The sequence below is a fragment of the Hemitrygon akajei genome, chromosome 6, assembly GCF_048418815.1.
Source record: "Hemitrygon akajei chromosome 6, sHemAka1.3, whole genome shotgun sequence".
NCBI classification, from domain to species: domain Eukaryota; kingdom Metazoa; phylum Chordata; class Chondrichthyes; order Myliobatiformes; family Dasyatidae; genus Hemitrygon; species Hemitrygon akajei.
This window is the reverse complement of record NC_133129.1, coordinates 181,503,864-181,520,276: the sequence shown is the minus strand read 5'-3', so window position 1 is coordinate 181,520,276 and position 16,413 is coordinate 181,503,864. Positions and strand designations below refer to the sequence as shown.

Sequence of the window (16,413 nt, the reverse complement as noted above, 5' to 3'; positions counted from 1 at the left end):
TAAATATATCCAATGACTTGACCTCCACAGCTGTCTGAAGCAACAAATTCCAGAGATTCACCACGCTGCAGCCAAAGAAATTCCTCCTCATTGTTGTTCAAAATGGACGTCCTTCTATTCCGAGGCTGCGTCCTCTGGTCTTGGACTCCCCCACAATAGGAAACATCCTCTCCATGAACACTCTATCTAGGTCTTTCAATATTTGATAGATTTCAATCAGATACCACCCCCCCCCCCCAATTCCTCTATACTCTAGCAAGTACAGGCCCAACAAATGCTCCGAATATCTTCACCCCTTCATTCCTCTGGACCCTCTCCAGTGCCAGCATATCTTTTCTTATATAAAGGGCTCAAAACTGCTTACAATACTCCAAGTGCAGTCTGACTATTGCCTAATGAACCCCTAGCATCACATCCTTGCTCTTATATTTGAGTCCTCTCAAAGTGAATGCTAACACTGTATTTGGTTTTTCAGGCACAAACCCAGACACAAACTGTGCATCTCAAATAAGATGATGGACTTTATGTGCATTGTATTAGCCTGGCACATACATTGTCCCTCAGGGAACATGACAGAAACTTCAATCACCTTCCTGAAGTTCAAGACCCGCTGCTGCGGACTTTGATTACACCCAGTACAAGACATTCCTACAACCATCCATCAAAATGTCACCTCGCTACATTGGTTTTATAAATACATAGAGTCATTGAACACTACAGCACAGAAACAGGCCCATCAGCCCATCTAGTCCATGCCCACCTGGTATTCTGCCTAGTTCCATCGATCTGCACTTGGACCTTAGCCCTACATACCGCATCCTTCCATGTACTTATTCAAATTTCTCATAAATGTTGAAAATGAACCCTCATCCACTGCTTCTGTTGGCTGCTCATTCGACACTCGCATCACCCTCTGAATGAAGAAGATACCCCTCTCCCTTAAAAACCTTTCACCTTTAACCTATGACCTTGAGTTCGAGTTTTGCCCAACCTCAGTGGGAAAAGCCTGCTTGCGTTTACCCTATCTATACCCCTCATCATTTTGTATACCTCCATCAAAGCGCTTAAAATTCTCCTATACTCCTGGAAATAAAGTCATCAAGACCATAAGATATATGAGCAGAATTAGGTCATTTTGTCCATCAAATCTGCTCTGCCATTTCATCATAGCTGATCCAACTTCCCTCTCAGCCCCAATCTCCTGCCTTCTCCCTATATCCCCTCATACCCTGACCAATCAAGAATCTCTATCTTAAGTGTACATAAAGGCTTGGCCTCCACAGCTACTTGTGACAAATAATTCCATAGAGTCAGCACTCTCTGGCTAAAGAAATCCCTCTCACCTCCACTTGAAAAGGACGCCCACTATTCTGAGGTTGTGTCCTCTGGGGTCTTAGACTCCTATACACATCCACTCTGTCAATAGGCTTCAATGAGGTCACCCCTCATTCTTCTGAATTCTAGTGAATACAGGCCCAGAGCCATCAGACATTCTTATATGACAACATATTCAATTCTGGAATCATTTATAAAGTCACAACATGAAATCCTTTCTTTTATATTCTAGTCCTCTTGAAATGAATGCTAACATCGCATTTGCCTTCCTCGCCACAGAATCAACCTGAAAATTAACCTTTCGGGAACCCTGCACAAGGACTCAGATTTTCTGCCTCAGATTTTGTATTTTCTCTCCATTTAGAAAATAGTCAACTCTTTCATTTCTTCTACCAACTTCATACCAATATCATACCAATTTCTTCTACCAATATCATACACTTCCTGACACTGTATTTCATCTACCATTTCTTTGCCCATTCTCCTAATCTGTCTAAGTCCTTCTGTAGCCTCTCTACTTCCTCAAAAATACCTGCCCTTCAACCTATCTTCATATCGTCTACAAACTTTGGCAAAAAAGCCACCAATCCAAATCATTGACATATAACCGTAAAAAGAATAGGACTCAACACAGACTCTTATGGAATACTACTAGTCACTGGCAGCCATCCAGAAAAGGCTCTAATTTATTGCCCCTCTTTGACCCCTGCCAATCCATGCTAGAATCTTTCTTATAATATCGGAGCTCATAGCTTGTTACAGTCTCCTGTGTGGCACCTTGTTAAAGGCCTTCTGAATATCCAAGTGCACAACATCAACTGATTCTCCTTTGTCTAAACTGCTTGTTGTTACAAGAATCTAGTGATTCTTGAAGAATCATTACTAATGCCTCCACAGACTCTTCAGCCATCTCTTTCAGAACTTGGGGTGTACACCATCTAGTCCAAGTAACTTATCTACCTTTGGACTTCTCAGTTTCCCAAGAACCTTCTCCCTAGTAATAGTAAGTCAACACTCCTCTTGATCGCTGACACCTGGAACTCCACCATACTGCTAGTACCTTCCACAGTGAAGACTGATGCAAAATAGTTATTCAGTTTGTCTGCCATTTCCTTGTCTGTCATTACTCCCTCTCCAGCATCATTTTCTTACATACGCACTTGCCTCTCTTTATCATCTGAATAATGTATCTGAATAAACTTTTGGCACTCTCTTTTATATTACTGGCTAGCTTACTTTTATATTTGATCTTTACCTTCTTAAGGACTTTTTTCATTGCCTTCTATTGGTTTTCAAAAGCTTCCCAATCCTTGAACGTCCCATTAATTTTAGCTCTGTTATATGCCCTCGCTTTGGCTTTTATGTTGGCTTTGACTTATCTTGTTAGCCACAGTTGAGTCATCTTTCCTTAAGAACATATTTTTTTCTCTTTGGGATGTATATATCCTGTGCCTTCTGAATTGGTTCCAGAAATTCCAGCCATTGCTTTTCTGCTGTCATCCCTGCCAGTGTCCTTTTCCAATCAATCTTGGCCAACTCCTCTCTCATGCCTCTGAAATTCCCTTTACTCCATTTTAATACTGATACATCTGACTTTAGCTTCTCCTTCTCAAATTTCACAGTGAATTCGATTATATTATGATCACTTGCCCCTAAGAGTTCTTTTACCTTAAGGTCTCTAATCAATTCTGGTTCATTGCACAACACCACCCAATCCAGAATAGCTGATCCCTAGTGAGCTCAACCACGAGCTGTTCTAAAAAGCCATCTCGTTGGCATTCTAGAAATTCCCCCTCTTGGGATCCAGCACCAACCTTAGTTTTCCAATCTACCTCCAAATCCATGACTATTGTAACATTATCCTTTTGGCATGCATCACATCTGTATCACATCGTAATTTGTAGGCCACATCCTTACTACTATTTGGGGGTCTGTATACAACTCCCATCAGGGTCTTTTTACCCTTCCAGGTCCTTAGCTCTATCCACAATGATTCAACACCTTCTGATCATATGTCACTTCTTTCTAATGATTTGATTTCATTTTTTACCAACAGAGCAATGCCAACCCCTCTGCTTTTCTGCCTGTCCTTTCAATACAATGTGTATCCTTGGACATTAAGCTCTCCACTACAATCTTCTTTCAGCCATGATTGAGTAACACCTACAACATCGAACCTGCCAATCTGCAACTGTGCTGCACGTTCATCAACCTTTTTCCGTATACTGAGCACATTCACATATAACACCTTCAGTTCTGTATTCACCCTTTTCGATTTTGTCCGCCTTTTAAATTGCAACTCATCCTGATGACTGCAATTTTGCCCTATCAACAGCCTATTTTCAGTACGCAGTATCTCTGCTCGTAAACCAGCTACCTCATCTTCAGCACGATCATCCACCTTTTCTATGATACTTCCTGCATTGAAAGATAGGCAGCTCAGGACACCAGGCTCACCAAGCCCAACCTTTTGATTCCTCTCCACTAACTGTTCTGGCACTCTGCTTCTCATCCCCCTGCAACTCCAGTTTAAACACCGCCATGCAGCATTAACAAACCTTCCCTGTAGGATATTAGTCCCCCTCCTGTTCAGGTGCAAACCATCCCTTCTGTACAGGTCCCACTTTCCCTGGAAGAGAGCCCAATGATTCAAAAATCTTATACCCTCCCTCCAATATCAACTCCTTAGGTAGGTATTAACCTGTATAAGCCTCCTAGTTCAGGCCTCACTAGCCCATGGTTGCTTTCTGCAATGGGGCAGCCAGAACTGCACACAATAATGCTAGTGCAGCCTAACTCAAGTTCTATAAAGGCCTAACATGACTTCCTGACTCTTATATTCAATGCCCCAACTAGGGAGAGCAAGCATGCTAAATGCCTTTTTAAAAACTCAATCTAACCAGCGAGGTGCTTCCATTGGGAGGCTAGAGTATGTGGCACATAAGTTGGTGCAAAAAGAATTCATCTAGATTGACTTACATCATATCCGTTGTTGCGAATCCCTCGGCGTGACTTCTCCCTGGTGACTAGCAAGTCCATCTCAGTCCCTCCCGGACTCGGGCTGTTCAGAGACTGCCTACTCCTGTACACTGTGTTCTTCACCTGGGATTGCCTGCACAGGTTCCCCAATCATTCCAAAAAAAAAATAAAGAAGAATTAGAGTCACAGTGTCATACAGCAAGGAAACAGGCTCTTCCACCCAACTGGTCTATGCCAAACAAGCCACCATCCAAGTTGGTCCATTTGGCACATATCCCTCTTCAACTTTCTTATCCATGTACCTTTCCAAATGCCTTTTAACAAAGTTAAAATCAGAGCAGAATAAACACAGGGGGAATGTTGTTATCTGGAATGAAGAATCACCTTGCAACTGGTTTCTGCATGCTAGCGAATATACTTCATAAGGAGTTTGAGGGGATATGGTGTGTCACCAAAGACTCTACCAAATTTCTATAGAGGTACGGTGAAGAGCCTTCTGACTGGTTGCGTCACGGCCTGGTAGGGAGGCTCTTGTGCACAGGATGGAAAGAGGCTGCAGAGGGTTGTAGACTCAGCCAGCTCCGTCTGGCCATACCTTGTCCAACATCGAGGACATCTTCAAAAGTTAGTGCCTCAAGATGCCGGCATCCATCATTAAGGTGCCTCACCATCTAGGATATGCCTTCTTCTCATCAGAGAGGAGAAACAGAAACTTCACACTTTGTGATTCTTACCCTACACCATCTTATTTCTGAATGGTCTTTGAACCCATGAATACTACTTTACTATCTGTCTGTTGCACCATTTACTTAGTTTTGTAACATAACTTATGAACTGTATTGCTGCCATGAAGCAACAAACTTCACAATGTACAGTAGTATGTCAGTGATACTAAACCTGACTCTGATTCTGGGAACTTCAACAAAACACGTTGTGAGTCACGTGCTCATTGGGGATCTGGACGAGGGCAATGTCTAAACACTGAGATGCTCTTTGCCTCTCTCTTTGGCTTGACAAGTGGGAAGTGTTGCACTTCAGGAGGACCAACCAGGGTAGGTCTTACACAGTGAATGGCAGGGCACTGAGGAGTGCGGTAGAACAAAGGGATCTGGGAATACAGGTTCATATATCATCGAAAACGGTATCGCAGGTTGATAAGAGTCATACAGAAAGCTTTTGGCTGACTGCCTTTCATAAATCAAAGTACTGAGTACAGGAGGTGGGTTGCTATGTTGAAGTTGTACAAGGCGTTGGTGAGGCCTAATTTGGGGCGTTGGTGAGGCCTAATTTGGAGTATTGTGTCAGTTTTGGTCACCTACCTACAGGAAAGATGTAAATAAGGTTGAAAGAGTACAGAGAAAATTTACAAGGATGTTGCCAGGTCTGGAGGACCTGAGTTACATGGAAAGATTGAGTAGGTTAGGATTTTATCTTTTAGAATGTAGAAGATTGGAAGATTTGATAAAGATATACAAAATGAGGAATACAGATAAGGTAAATACAAGCAGTCTTTTCCACTGAGGATGGGTGGGTCTACAACGAGAGGTCAAAGGTGAAAAGTTTAAGGGGAACATGACAAGAAACTTCTTCACTCAGAGGTTGGTGTGAGTGTGGAACAAGCTGCCAGCACATGTTGTGCACGCAAGCTCAATTTAAATGTTTAAATGAAGTTTGGATAGGTACATGGATGGTAGGGGTATGGAGGGGTATGGTCCCGGTGTAGATAGATGGAAGTAGGCAGATTAAATGGCTCAGCATGGACTAGATGGGCAGAAAGGCCTGTTTCAGTGCTGTACTTTTCTATGACTCTATGACCCAAGCACTTGGGTCAAAGAGCAATCCAGAGATCATGAGTTTGGTGGCTCTATTTCTTAATTTAGACCATATTTCTTAAGTTAGGCAGCAGTGTAAGGTAGAAGTTTCCCGCTGCTGTCTGCAAGGAGTTTGTCCATTCGCCCCGTGACTGCATGGGCTTCCTCCCACATTCCAAACACATACAGGTCAGTAGGTTAACAGGTTACATGGGTGTAGCTGATCATTGTGATTTCTTTGGGCCAGAAATGCTTGTTACTGTTCAGTATCTCTAAATACTAGATAAATAAATGCATAAATAAATATTCACTCAGCAGAAACTCTTTCACAGTCCTAGCCATCTTTAGTGCCGACACAGTGGATCTCCAGGTCCCTCTCTGTACAATAGCCATGTATCAACAATGAAGATCTTAGTTGAATAATTGGCAAAGCAAGGGGAAACAGAGAGGTTTGGAAGGTTGTTGCTTGGGCTGGAGGAAAGTGCCAAGTACAGCTCCAGAACTTCAGTACAAGAAACACTACCTAACACACATGGTGCCTAAGACTGTAGCACAGTACTGTATTTGTCAATGTGGAGCAGCAAGCAAGTTTGTAAATTTGGCATGGGCAAAGGATGTTGGGATTGGTGATGATGGAGCGCTGCAGGACGGGTGTGGGACAGGTAGCAGAGAAGGAGTGCCAGGCGTGGGAGGGGGGTGGTGCAGGTGCAGACACATCCAGTCCTGAGACACCAGACAAAGTCACTTGATTCCAAACAATTGGTTTATTGATCATTATAGAATGTCTCTCTGGAGCTTCCCACTCCCTCTCCTCTCCCTCCCCTTTTCCCAACCATGATTCCCCTCTCCCTGCCCCCTTCCCATTCTCAGTCCACAATAGAGACCCATATCAGAATCGGGTTTATCATCACTCATATATGTCATGATTTTTTTTGTGGCAGCGGTAAATTACTACAGTACTGTGCAAAAGTCTTAGGCATCCTGGCTATATATATGTGCCCCAGGCCTTTGTACAGTAGTGTCCTTTCCTTCAAACATTCGGTTCTTAATCGAACCTGCACAACTCTAATTGCTAATACAACACCATGACTGCTTTGCACTACCATGGACTTTGTATTTTTCTGTTCTAATTGTGCTCTTTCTTGTATAATTTATGTTTATATTGCTCTTGTGAACCTTGCCTCTCCGATCCTATGTGCCAGTTAGTTGGCTGCAAGTAAGTCTTTGTTGTACCTGTGCATATATATACTTCTACATATAACAATAAGCTCGACTTTGATTTATATACACTAAACTAATGGAACTGGATTCCACCAATCTGCTGAGGTCCTCCAGCATTTGTCTGCTGCTCTAGATTCCACCACCTCCACTCTTTTGGCTCTTCTCTGAACAGCAGTTAAGTTCAAAATAACTCAAGGTGTGTCTTGGCACAGCTCAAACACCTTCTATAAATTTGCCAATGACACAAATACTGTTGGTAGAATTTCAGATGGTGACGAGGAGGCGTATAGGAGTGAGACAGATCAGCTGGTAGAGTGATTTTACAGCAACAGTGTTGCACTCAATGTCAGTAAAGTCAAGGAATTCATTTTGAACTTCAGGAAGGGGAAGTCGAGGGAACACACACCAGTCCTCATTGAGGGATCAGCAGTGGAAAATGTGAGCATTTGCAAGTTCCTGGGTGTCAACACCTCTGAGGATCTATCCTGGGCCCAACATTTTGATGCAATTACTCAACAGCAGCTATATTTCATTAGGAGCTTGAGGAGAATCAGTGTGTCACCATAGACTCTCAATTTCTACGTGCAGAGCACTTTAACTGATTGCATCACCATCTGGTATGGAGGGGCCACTGCAACGGGAACAGAAAATGCTGCAGAAAGTTATAAACTCTGCCAGCTCCATTATGGGCACCAGGATATTTTCAAAAGGTGATTCCTCAAAAAGGCAACATCACTAAGGACCCCCATCACTCAGTACATGCCCTCTTCTCATTGCTATCATCAGGAAGCCTCGACATTTCAGGAACAACGTCTGTCTTTCTGCCATCTGATTTCTGAATGGACGATAAACCCATGAATATGATATTAGATTTCCCCCCTCTCTTTTTGCACTATTTATTTTAATTTTAAAATTAATTTATTCATATATATGAATATATGAAAATTTATATATACCTTTTATAGTAATTTATAGTTATTATTATGTATTACAATATGTAACAACAAATTTCACAACATTCAGTATACCAGAGATATTAAACCTGATTCTGATTCTGAGGTTATTAAATTTCCCCACCCTGGTCCCGGATTCTTCATCTTCCACTGTCCTCACCTGTTTCTGGCTTCCGAGTACGTTGAGGATGCCCGTATCTCGGTCTCCAAGGCGCGACTAACTTCCATCTGTCCCTTCTCGTAGACTTTCCTCTGCTGCTCCAGGCTGGGCTGACCATTCTCCACCTCGGGGAAGTCGTAATAGCCTTTCCTCTTCGCCTTCAGGCGGAGCTTGTTCCGATAGTGCTCAATGTCCGATTTCTGCTTTAGCGCTTTGCTCACCTAGCGAGGACAGAAAGGAAGAGAGAATTTCAGAACCAGTCAGGTTTATTATCGCTGGTGTATGTCATGAAGTTTGTTGTTTTTCGGCAGCAGACCAGTGCAAGACATAAAAATCAAAGTAAATTTTAATTATTTATAAAAATAAGGGGCTGCACGGTATCATTGCGGTTAGGGGTAGTAAGTTGTGGGCATGCTATGTTGGTGCCAGAAGCGTGGCGAAAGTTGTGAACTGCTCAGTGATTTGATCTGACAATGGACACTGAATGTTGAATAATAGATAGGAAGGTAATAGAGCAGAAAGAGGGAACTAGAAGAAGAGAGATCCAGGTGGACACACACCGTATCTCATAAAGGGAATAACAGAAATGAAGACTATGAGACAGGATAAAAAAAAATCAGTGAAAGGAGACGCACAATAAAAAGAAAACACATGCACTGAGAAGGGGAGAGATGGGGAAAGTAAAGAAAGCTGTTTAATGAGCTTCTTGTTCATAAGGCTTCTTGTCCAATTGAAGTGTTTATGATTTTACCTGTTTCTATTCCACGGTTTTAATTATTTAGTTATTTAGGGATACAGAGCGGAACAGAACTGTGCAGCCCAATGAACAGCACCACCCAGCAACCCACAGATTCAACTCCAGCATAATCACAGGACAACTTACAATAACCAATTAACCTACCAATCGGTACGTCTTTGGACTGTGGGGGGAAACTGGAGCACCTGAAGGAAACCCACGTACTCATGGAATGACGTACAAACTTCCTTACAGGGGATGTCGGAATTGAACTCCAGAACTCCAAACTCCAACGCCCTGAGCTGTAATAGCGTCCTGCTAACCATTACGTTACCATGGTGCTCTTTGAACCCAACGTGCTTTTTGAGAAGTCTCTTCAGGAAGTTCCAAATAATCTTTTACAATCAAAATCAATCACCTTCCAGGAGTTGGGTTGGAGGAACTCAGCAGTTGTTGGCCATTTGTGGGATTGTTACTGACAATTATTAAGGTCTAATGACTTTCTATCTAACATCAGTGACTGCATTTCAGGCAGTGGAAAAGGTGAGCAGTTTCAAGTTTTTGGGTGTTAAGATCTCTGAAGATCTATCCTGGGCCCAATTTACTGGTGCAATTACAAGAAGGCATGACAGTAACTATATTTCATTAGGAGTTTAAGGAGACCAGGTATGTCACCAAAGACACTTGCAAATTTCTGTAGATGCATCATGGAGAGCGTTCTAACTGGTTACATCACCATCTGGTAAGGAAGGGTGACTGCTCAGAATTGGAAAAAGCTACAGAAAGTTGTAAACTCAGCCAGCTCCATTATGAGCACTAGCATCCTCAGGATCGAGGGCACCTTCAAATCACGATGCCTCATAAAGGCAGCATCCATCATTAAGGACTGCCATCACTCAGAACGTACCCGCTTCTCATTGCTATCATCAGGGAGGAGGTGCAGGAGTCTGAAGACAGACATTCAATGCTTCAAAACAGTTTCTTCCACCCTGCCATCAGATTTCTGAATGGACAATGTATACTACTTCACAATCTAATTAATTAACTTGCTCTCTTTTTACACTACATAATTTAATATAATTTTAAAATATATTTCTCACTGTTCTTTTTAGTTTTTTATTATTATGTATTGCAATGTACTGCTGCCACAGAACAACAAATTTCACGATGTATGCCAAAGATATTAAACCTGATTCTGATTCTGAGCATATAGGTAGGCAGTACAGAAGTAAAATAGATCCTTGCAACATCCCTCAGCAACTGCTTTTTTATTGGCTTGTCCATCTGTTGGCTCGTTCATAGCTTTTTAAAATTGGGTTTGATAAATTTGTTAGAGCGTGAATAAAGTGGACCTAGTAGATATGTAGTGTATTTGGATTTCCAGAAGGCACCTGTTAAGGTGCCACATAAAAGGCTAGTACTTTGAATTCAAGGGTCAGGATGTTGTGTTGTAGCTTTATAAAGCACTGGTTATGTCACAACTGGATTATTACATTCAGTTGTAGTCACTCCATTACAGAAACCTTGATGAACTCCAACTATACCATAGACTTCAGAGGACAATGGAGACAGAGGTCATCGATGGCCTATGCTTCACTGGAAGCTAAGGCCCAAGTAATTAGGTAAGAGGGTTAAGATCATGTCCAGGCAAGTATAGTATACATATAATGTGTTGTTGACCCAGCCTTTGAAGAAAGGTCTCTGAAGAGCATAGCTTTCCTTGGCAGAGCAGGGGACCAGAGGCATTCAGAGTATGAAGTCAAAATGAGGATGTAACAGAAAGATGCAAGACACACACACCAACTTTACTATCTTCAAAGTAACATTGATTGTTAGCTTGCAGTTTCTATTGACTTTTAACACTATTGTGAATGACAACTCATCATGCAAGTAAGGAATTTGAACATAGACAGTTTACCAAATGGTCAGTATTTGTAACTGCTGGTCAATTCTGTATAAGAATGGCATTTCTCTGTTCAATCTTCAGGACAGTGTAGTGACAGGCATGCACAACTGTAAATGATGTGGGATTGAGAAATGAGTATGAGTTTTCAGAATCCAGTTAATTGGCCATGACAGAGGCTTTGAAGAGTGTATGCCCTCCCTACAAGCCACAAGTTTTGATGACAGACATCTCCCTTGGTGGGACTGTGACTCTTTACCTGAAGTGAAGAGAGATTACTGGACTTACCTCCCCGTTGACAGCTGCCATCTCTGGACTCTTCTCCGAGCCAGACTGGGGGTAACCAGGGTGTGCGGTCAGCGGCTTGATGGACAGAAGCTGTACGGACCCCGAGGGTGTGTCGAATGGGTCGTCTGACGTCTTGGAGACGTGTTCGAATAGCGTGGCATTCTCCTCCTCATCGCTGACGGGGACTGAGGGCCAGCAGATGACATATGACAGGTCACAATAAAGGAAAAGACAAATACACAGTCAAAAAGGGTTGAGGTTCTCCAAGGACGATAGAGATCCTCCCAATCCAATGAAAACAAGCTATTACTCAATGGCCACATTACCTTAAAAAGGCACATTCGTTGACTAAAGTCAATAAAGTGTATTGGCAAGTTAACATAAAAGATAGGACAGGCCCATTCATCCACAATATTTATACCAAACACAATCCCAATTTAAACTATACATCTTCCAGTATATAGTCTGTATCCCTCTATTTCCTACCTATTCAAGTGCCTGGCTAAATGCTTTAAACATTAATATTGCATCAGCTTCCACCACTTCCCTTGGCACCCAACACACTCGTAAAACTTGTATCCTGTATCTCCTTTAAATGTTCTCTCATCAGCTAATATCTATGCCCTCTGATATAAAAACAACTCTCCCCTAGGAAGAAAGACTCTCATAATATTATAACATCAGGTTGTTTTGAAAATAGATCGTGGAACATTACAGCACAGTACAAAGCACAGTGTCATGGTTCTGGTCAGCCGTTCCCCTTTAACATTCCTTTCTCCCTGATCATGCCCCAATTTCAGTTAATTGCTGCTAGTTACCCAATTACTGTACATCTGGCTTTCAATCAGAGAATGGGAAATAAAAATGAGGACGACCCTATCACAGGTTGCCAGTTCGTTGGTCAATCCTTGTGTGATACTTCGTTCCCTACTCCGATTGGAATGGGCAATTCTAAGTTCTGCCCTAGTTCTAGAGAATCCCTGTGAATCCCGTCTCCTTGTCAAGATCCCCCTGGTTTTCTGCTCTACGTTCAAGTCTACGCCAGCCTCTCCAACTGAGTCGAAGTGCCTGTGTCCTGCACTTGGGTTCTCTGCTGTCGCCCCTTGTAACTTACAGGCCCTTTGACCCATGATGTTGTGCCGACCTTTTAACCTACTCTAAGATCAATCTAACCCTTCCCTCCCACACAGCCCTCCAATTTGCTATCATCTATGTGCCTATCTAAGAGTTTCTTAAATGCCCCTAATGGATGTGCCCCTATCCGGTCCTGTTCACCCTGTACACATCAGACTTCCAATATAACTCGGAGTCCTGCCATGTGCAGAAGTTCGCTGATGACACGACCATAGTGGGGTGTGTCAGGAATGGACAGGAGGAGGAGTATAGGAAACTGATACAGGACTTTGTGATATGGTGCAACTCAAACTACCTGCGTCTCAATATCACCAAGACCAAGGAGATGGTGGTGGACTTTAGGAGATCTAGGCCTCATATGGAGCCAGTGATCATTAATGGAGAATGTGTGGAGCAGGTTAAGACCTACAAGTATCTGGGAGTACAGTTAGACGAGAAGCTAGACTGGACTGCCAACACAGATGCCTTGTGCAGGAAGGCACAGAGTCGACTGTACTTCCTAAGAAGGTTGGCGTCATTCAATGTCTGTAGTGAGATGCTGAAGATGTTCTATAGGTCAGTTGTGGAGAGCGCCCTCTTCTTTGTGGTGGCGTGTTGGGGAGGAAGCATTAAGAAGAGGGACGCCTCACGTCTTAATAAGCTGGTAAGGAAGGCGGGCTCTGTCGTGGGCAAAGTACTGGAGGGTTTAACATCGGTAGCTGAGCGAAGGGCGCTGAGTAGGCTACGGTCAATTATGGATAACTCTGAACATCCTCTACATAGCACCATCCAGAGACAGAGAAGCAGTTTCAGCGACAGGTTACTATCGATGCAATGCTCCTCAGACAGGATGAAGAGGTCAATACTCCCCAATGCCATTAGGCTTTACAATTCTACCGCCAGGACTTAAGAACTTTTTAAAAGCTATTATTAATGCTTTTTGAGATAGTGATTTAGATGCATATCATATTTTTTACTGAGTTAAGTATTGTATGTAATTAGTTTTGCTACAACAAGTGTATGGGACATTGGAAAAAAAAGTTGAATTTCCCCATGGGGATGAATAAAGTATCTATCTATCTATCTATCACCACCCCTAGCAGCACATTCCATGCACCCACCACCCTCTTGTGTAAAAACGTACCTCTGACATCCCCCCCCCCCCCATACTTCCCTCCAATCACCTTAAAATTATGTCCCCTCATATTAGTTATTTTCAATCTGGGAAAAGTTCTCTGGCTCTTCACCCAATCTAAGCAATGTGCAAAAATCTGAGGCACATAAATATAGCCAGGGTGCCTACCGTTTTGCACAGAACTGTAATAATTTTATGTATTGCACTGTACTGCTGCTGCAAAAAAACCCAGATTTAATGACATATGTGAGTAATGATAAAGCTGATTCTGATATGGGTCTCTATTGTGGACTGAGAGTGGGAAGGGAGCATGGAGAGGGAGAAGGAAGGGAGCATGGTTGGGAAAAGGTGAGGGGAGTAGGAAGCACCAGAGGGACATTCTGTAATGATCAATAAACCAATTTTTTGTAATCAAATGACCTTGCCTGGTGTCTCAGGACTTATGTGTCTACATCTGCACCAATCCTGCTCGTAGCCCTGCTTCTCTGCCACCTGTCCTACACTGCTCCCATGGTGCTCCAGCCTGACAATTTCCAACATCCTTTGTTCCTCCAGATCTACAAACTCGCTCTCCTCTCCAGGTTGACAAGTACAGTACTGTGCAAAGGTCTTACACACCCTGGCTATATAGATATATATATATATATATATATGTGCCTAAGACATTTGCACACTACCGTATGCTCTTTGTTATCACGTGCACTTCCATCAAGTCAACTCTCATCCTCCTTCTCCCCAAAGAGGAAAGCCCCAGCTCACTCAACTTTTCCTCATAAGACATCCTCTCAAATCTAGAGAGTATCTTGATAAATCTCCTCTGCACACTCTCGACGTTACAGATCCTTCCCATAATGGGCTGGCCAGAAATGAATGGGTGGCACACAAATGAAAGCCTTTTTACAGTGTTATGGTACATGTGACAATTATAAACCAATTTCAAAAAACATCCATCCTGTCAATCCTCTTTACAACAGGGGTTCCCATGGTCCCCTACCATTAACCACGGGGTCCGGGGACCCCAGGTTGGGAATCCCTGCATTAGAATCTTCTAGGTTTCAGTGAGATTGTTAGTCTTGCAAACTCCAATCAGTATAGGCCCACCTGCATATTTTCTTTTCATACATCAACTCCCTCATCCCAAGACTCAGCCTAGTGTATCTTCTCTGGACTGCCTCCAAGCCACGGTATAAAGAAAAAGCCACACTGACTGCAAATCCAGCTCTCCATTGTGCTAGGGGTACGCCACAGATCACAAATGCCACTGCCAGTCAGGAGGTACAGAGGCCTATAGTCCAACACTACCAGATTGAAGAACAGCTACTATCCAGCAACCATTCAGTTCTTGAACCAACCTGTACAACCTAACCATACCTCAGCAACAGAACACTAGAAACCACAGCTTGGACTCCCATGGATTTGTCCCTGACTGTGTCTTTTTGCTCAGAAGTCTTATTTTGTATAGCAAAGACACAAAATACTGGAGGGAGTCAGCAAGTCAGGCAGCATCTATGCAGGGTGACAGAGCAACACCTCATATTCCATCTGGGTAGCCTCAAACCCGATGCCATGAACATCGATTAATTTATCTTTTAGTAATTTCTCTCCATCCCCCTTCTTTCTTTATCCATTCCTTATTCTGGTACCCCTCTTACCTCCTTCTCTTCTCCCCACTGGACCAACATTTCCCATTGCTTCCCCTCCTCCTTCCCTTTCTCCTCCCATGCTCCATGTTCCTCTCCACTTAGATTCTTTCATCTTCAGAACCTTTTCCATGTATCACCTCTCAGCTTCTTATTTCATCCCATCTGCTCCACCCACCCACCATCCTCCTCACCTGGTGTCACCGATCTCCTCCCAGCTTCTACTCCTTCCCCTCCCACCATATTCTTATTCTGGCTTCTTCCCCCTCCCTTTCCAGTGCTAATGAAGAGACTCGGCCCAAAACATTGAGGGAGGGTAGGCTTTAGGGCTCCGATGTTTCTGTCATTCATTTTTTTTTCTGTTGTTGTGAATGTCTGGGAAGAGTAAGAATTTCAAGTTGTATACTGTATACATTCTCTGATATTAAATTGAACCATTAATTTTCCATTGTACCTATACCTCACCCAACCTGTTCCCATGACGATGCTAGGAGAGAAGGAGTAGATTGATCTTAGAGTAGGTTGTATGGTCGGCACAACACTGTGCACCAAAGGGTCTGTAGTGTGCTGGAGTGTTTTATGTTCTACGTTCTAATGAGTCACAGTAGCACTGTGCCTAGCATGACCCTATTACAGCTGAGGGCATCAGAGTTTGGAGTTCATTTCAGACGTCCGTCAATGCGTTGGGTTCCTCTGGGTGCTCGGGTTTCTTCCCACAGTCCAAAGACGTAGCGGTTAATAGGTGAATTGGTCATTGTCAATGGCCTTGTGACTAGGCTAGGATTAAACAGCAGGCTGGTGGTGTAGTGGCATCTGCACCAGACTTTGAGGGGAATGGTCCCAGGTTTGAATCCAGGGGCTTCCTGCATGCTTTGCATCCATGCTGGTTTAAGCGTTGAGCTAGCAACTCGGTCTCATAAAAACCAGACAAATGCTAAAGAAACGGCAAGGTTGCACCCGATGTGCCACAAGGTGTGGAAGGGAGCAGCAACAACAACAAGCGGGGTTGCTGGGCGGCACGACTCGTTTGGCCAGAAAACCCGTTCCACGTAGTATCCCCAAGGAAGAAATAAAACTCAAATTGCATTTCAGTGAGATTTTTCTTGGATTTAAAAAAAATATACAGCTTTAATAGCAGA

General features: G+C 43.1%; 1 protein-coding gene across 2 annotated transcripts in view; it reads right to left on the bottom strand.

The window, feature by feature from the left end:
* kiaa1549la (KIAA1549-like a) overlaps window positions 1-16,413 on the bottom strand; it is a 258,910-nt gene that overhangs the window by 56,370 nt on the left and 186,127 nt on the right. For both annotated transcript variants that reach the window (XM_073049878.1, XM_073049879.1), the window contains 3 exons: window positions 11,387-11,571; window positions 8,460-8,680; window positions 4,315-4,447 (listed from right to left, as the gene is read on the bottom strand). In XM_073049878.1, coding sequence (XP_072905979.1) covers window positions 4,315-4,447; window positions 8,460-8,680; window positions 11,387-11,571 — 539 coding nt within the window. The remainder of the gene's footprint in view (window positions 1-4,314; window positions 4,448-8,459; window positions 8,681-11,386; window positions 11,572-16,413) is intronic.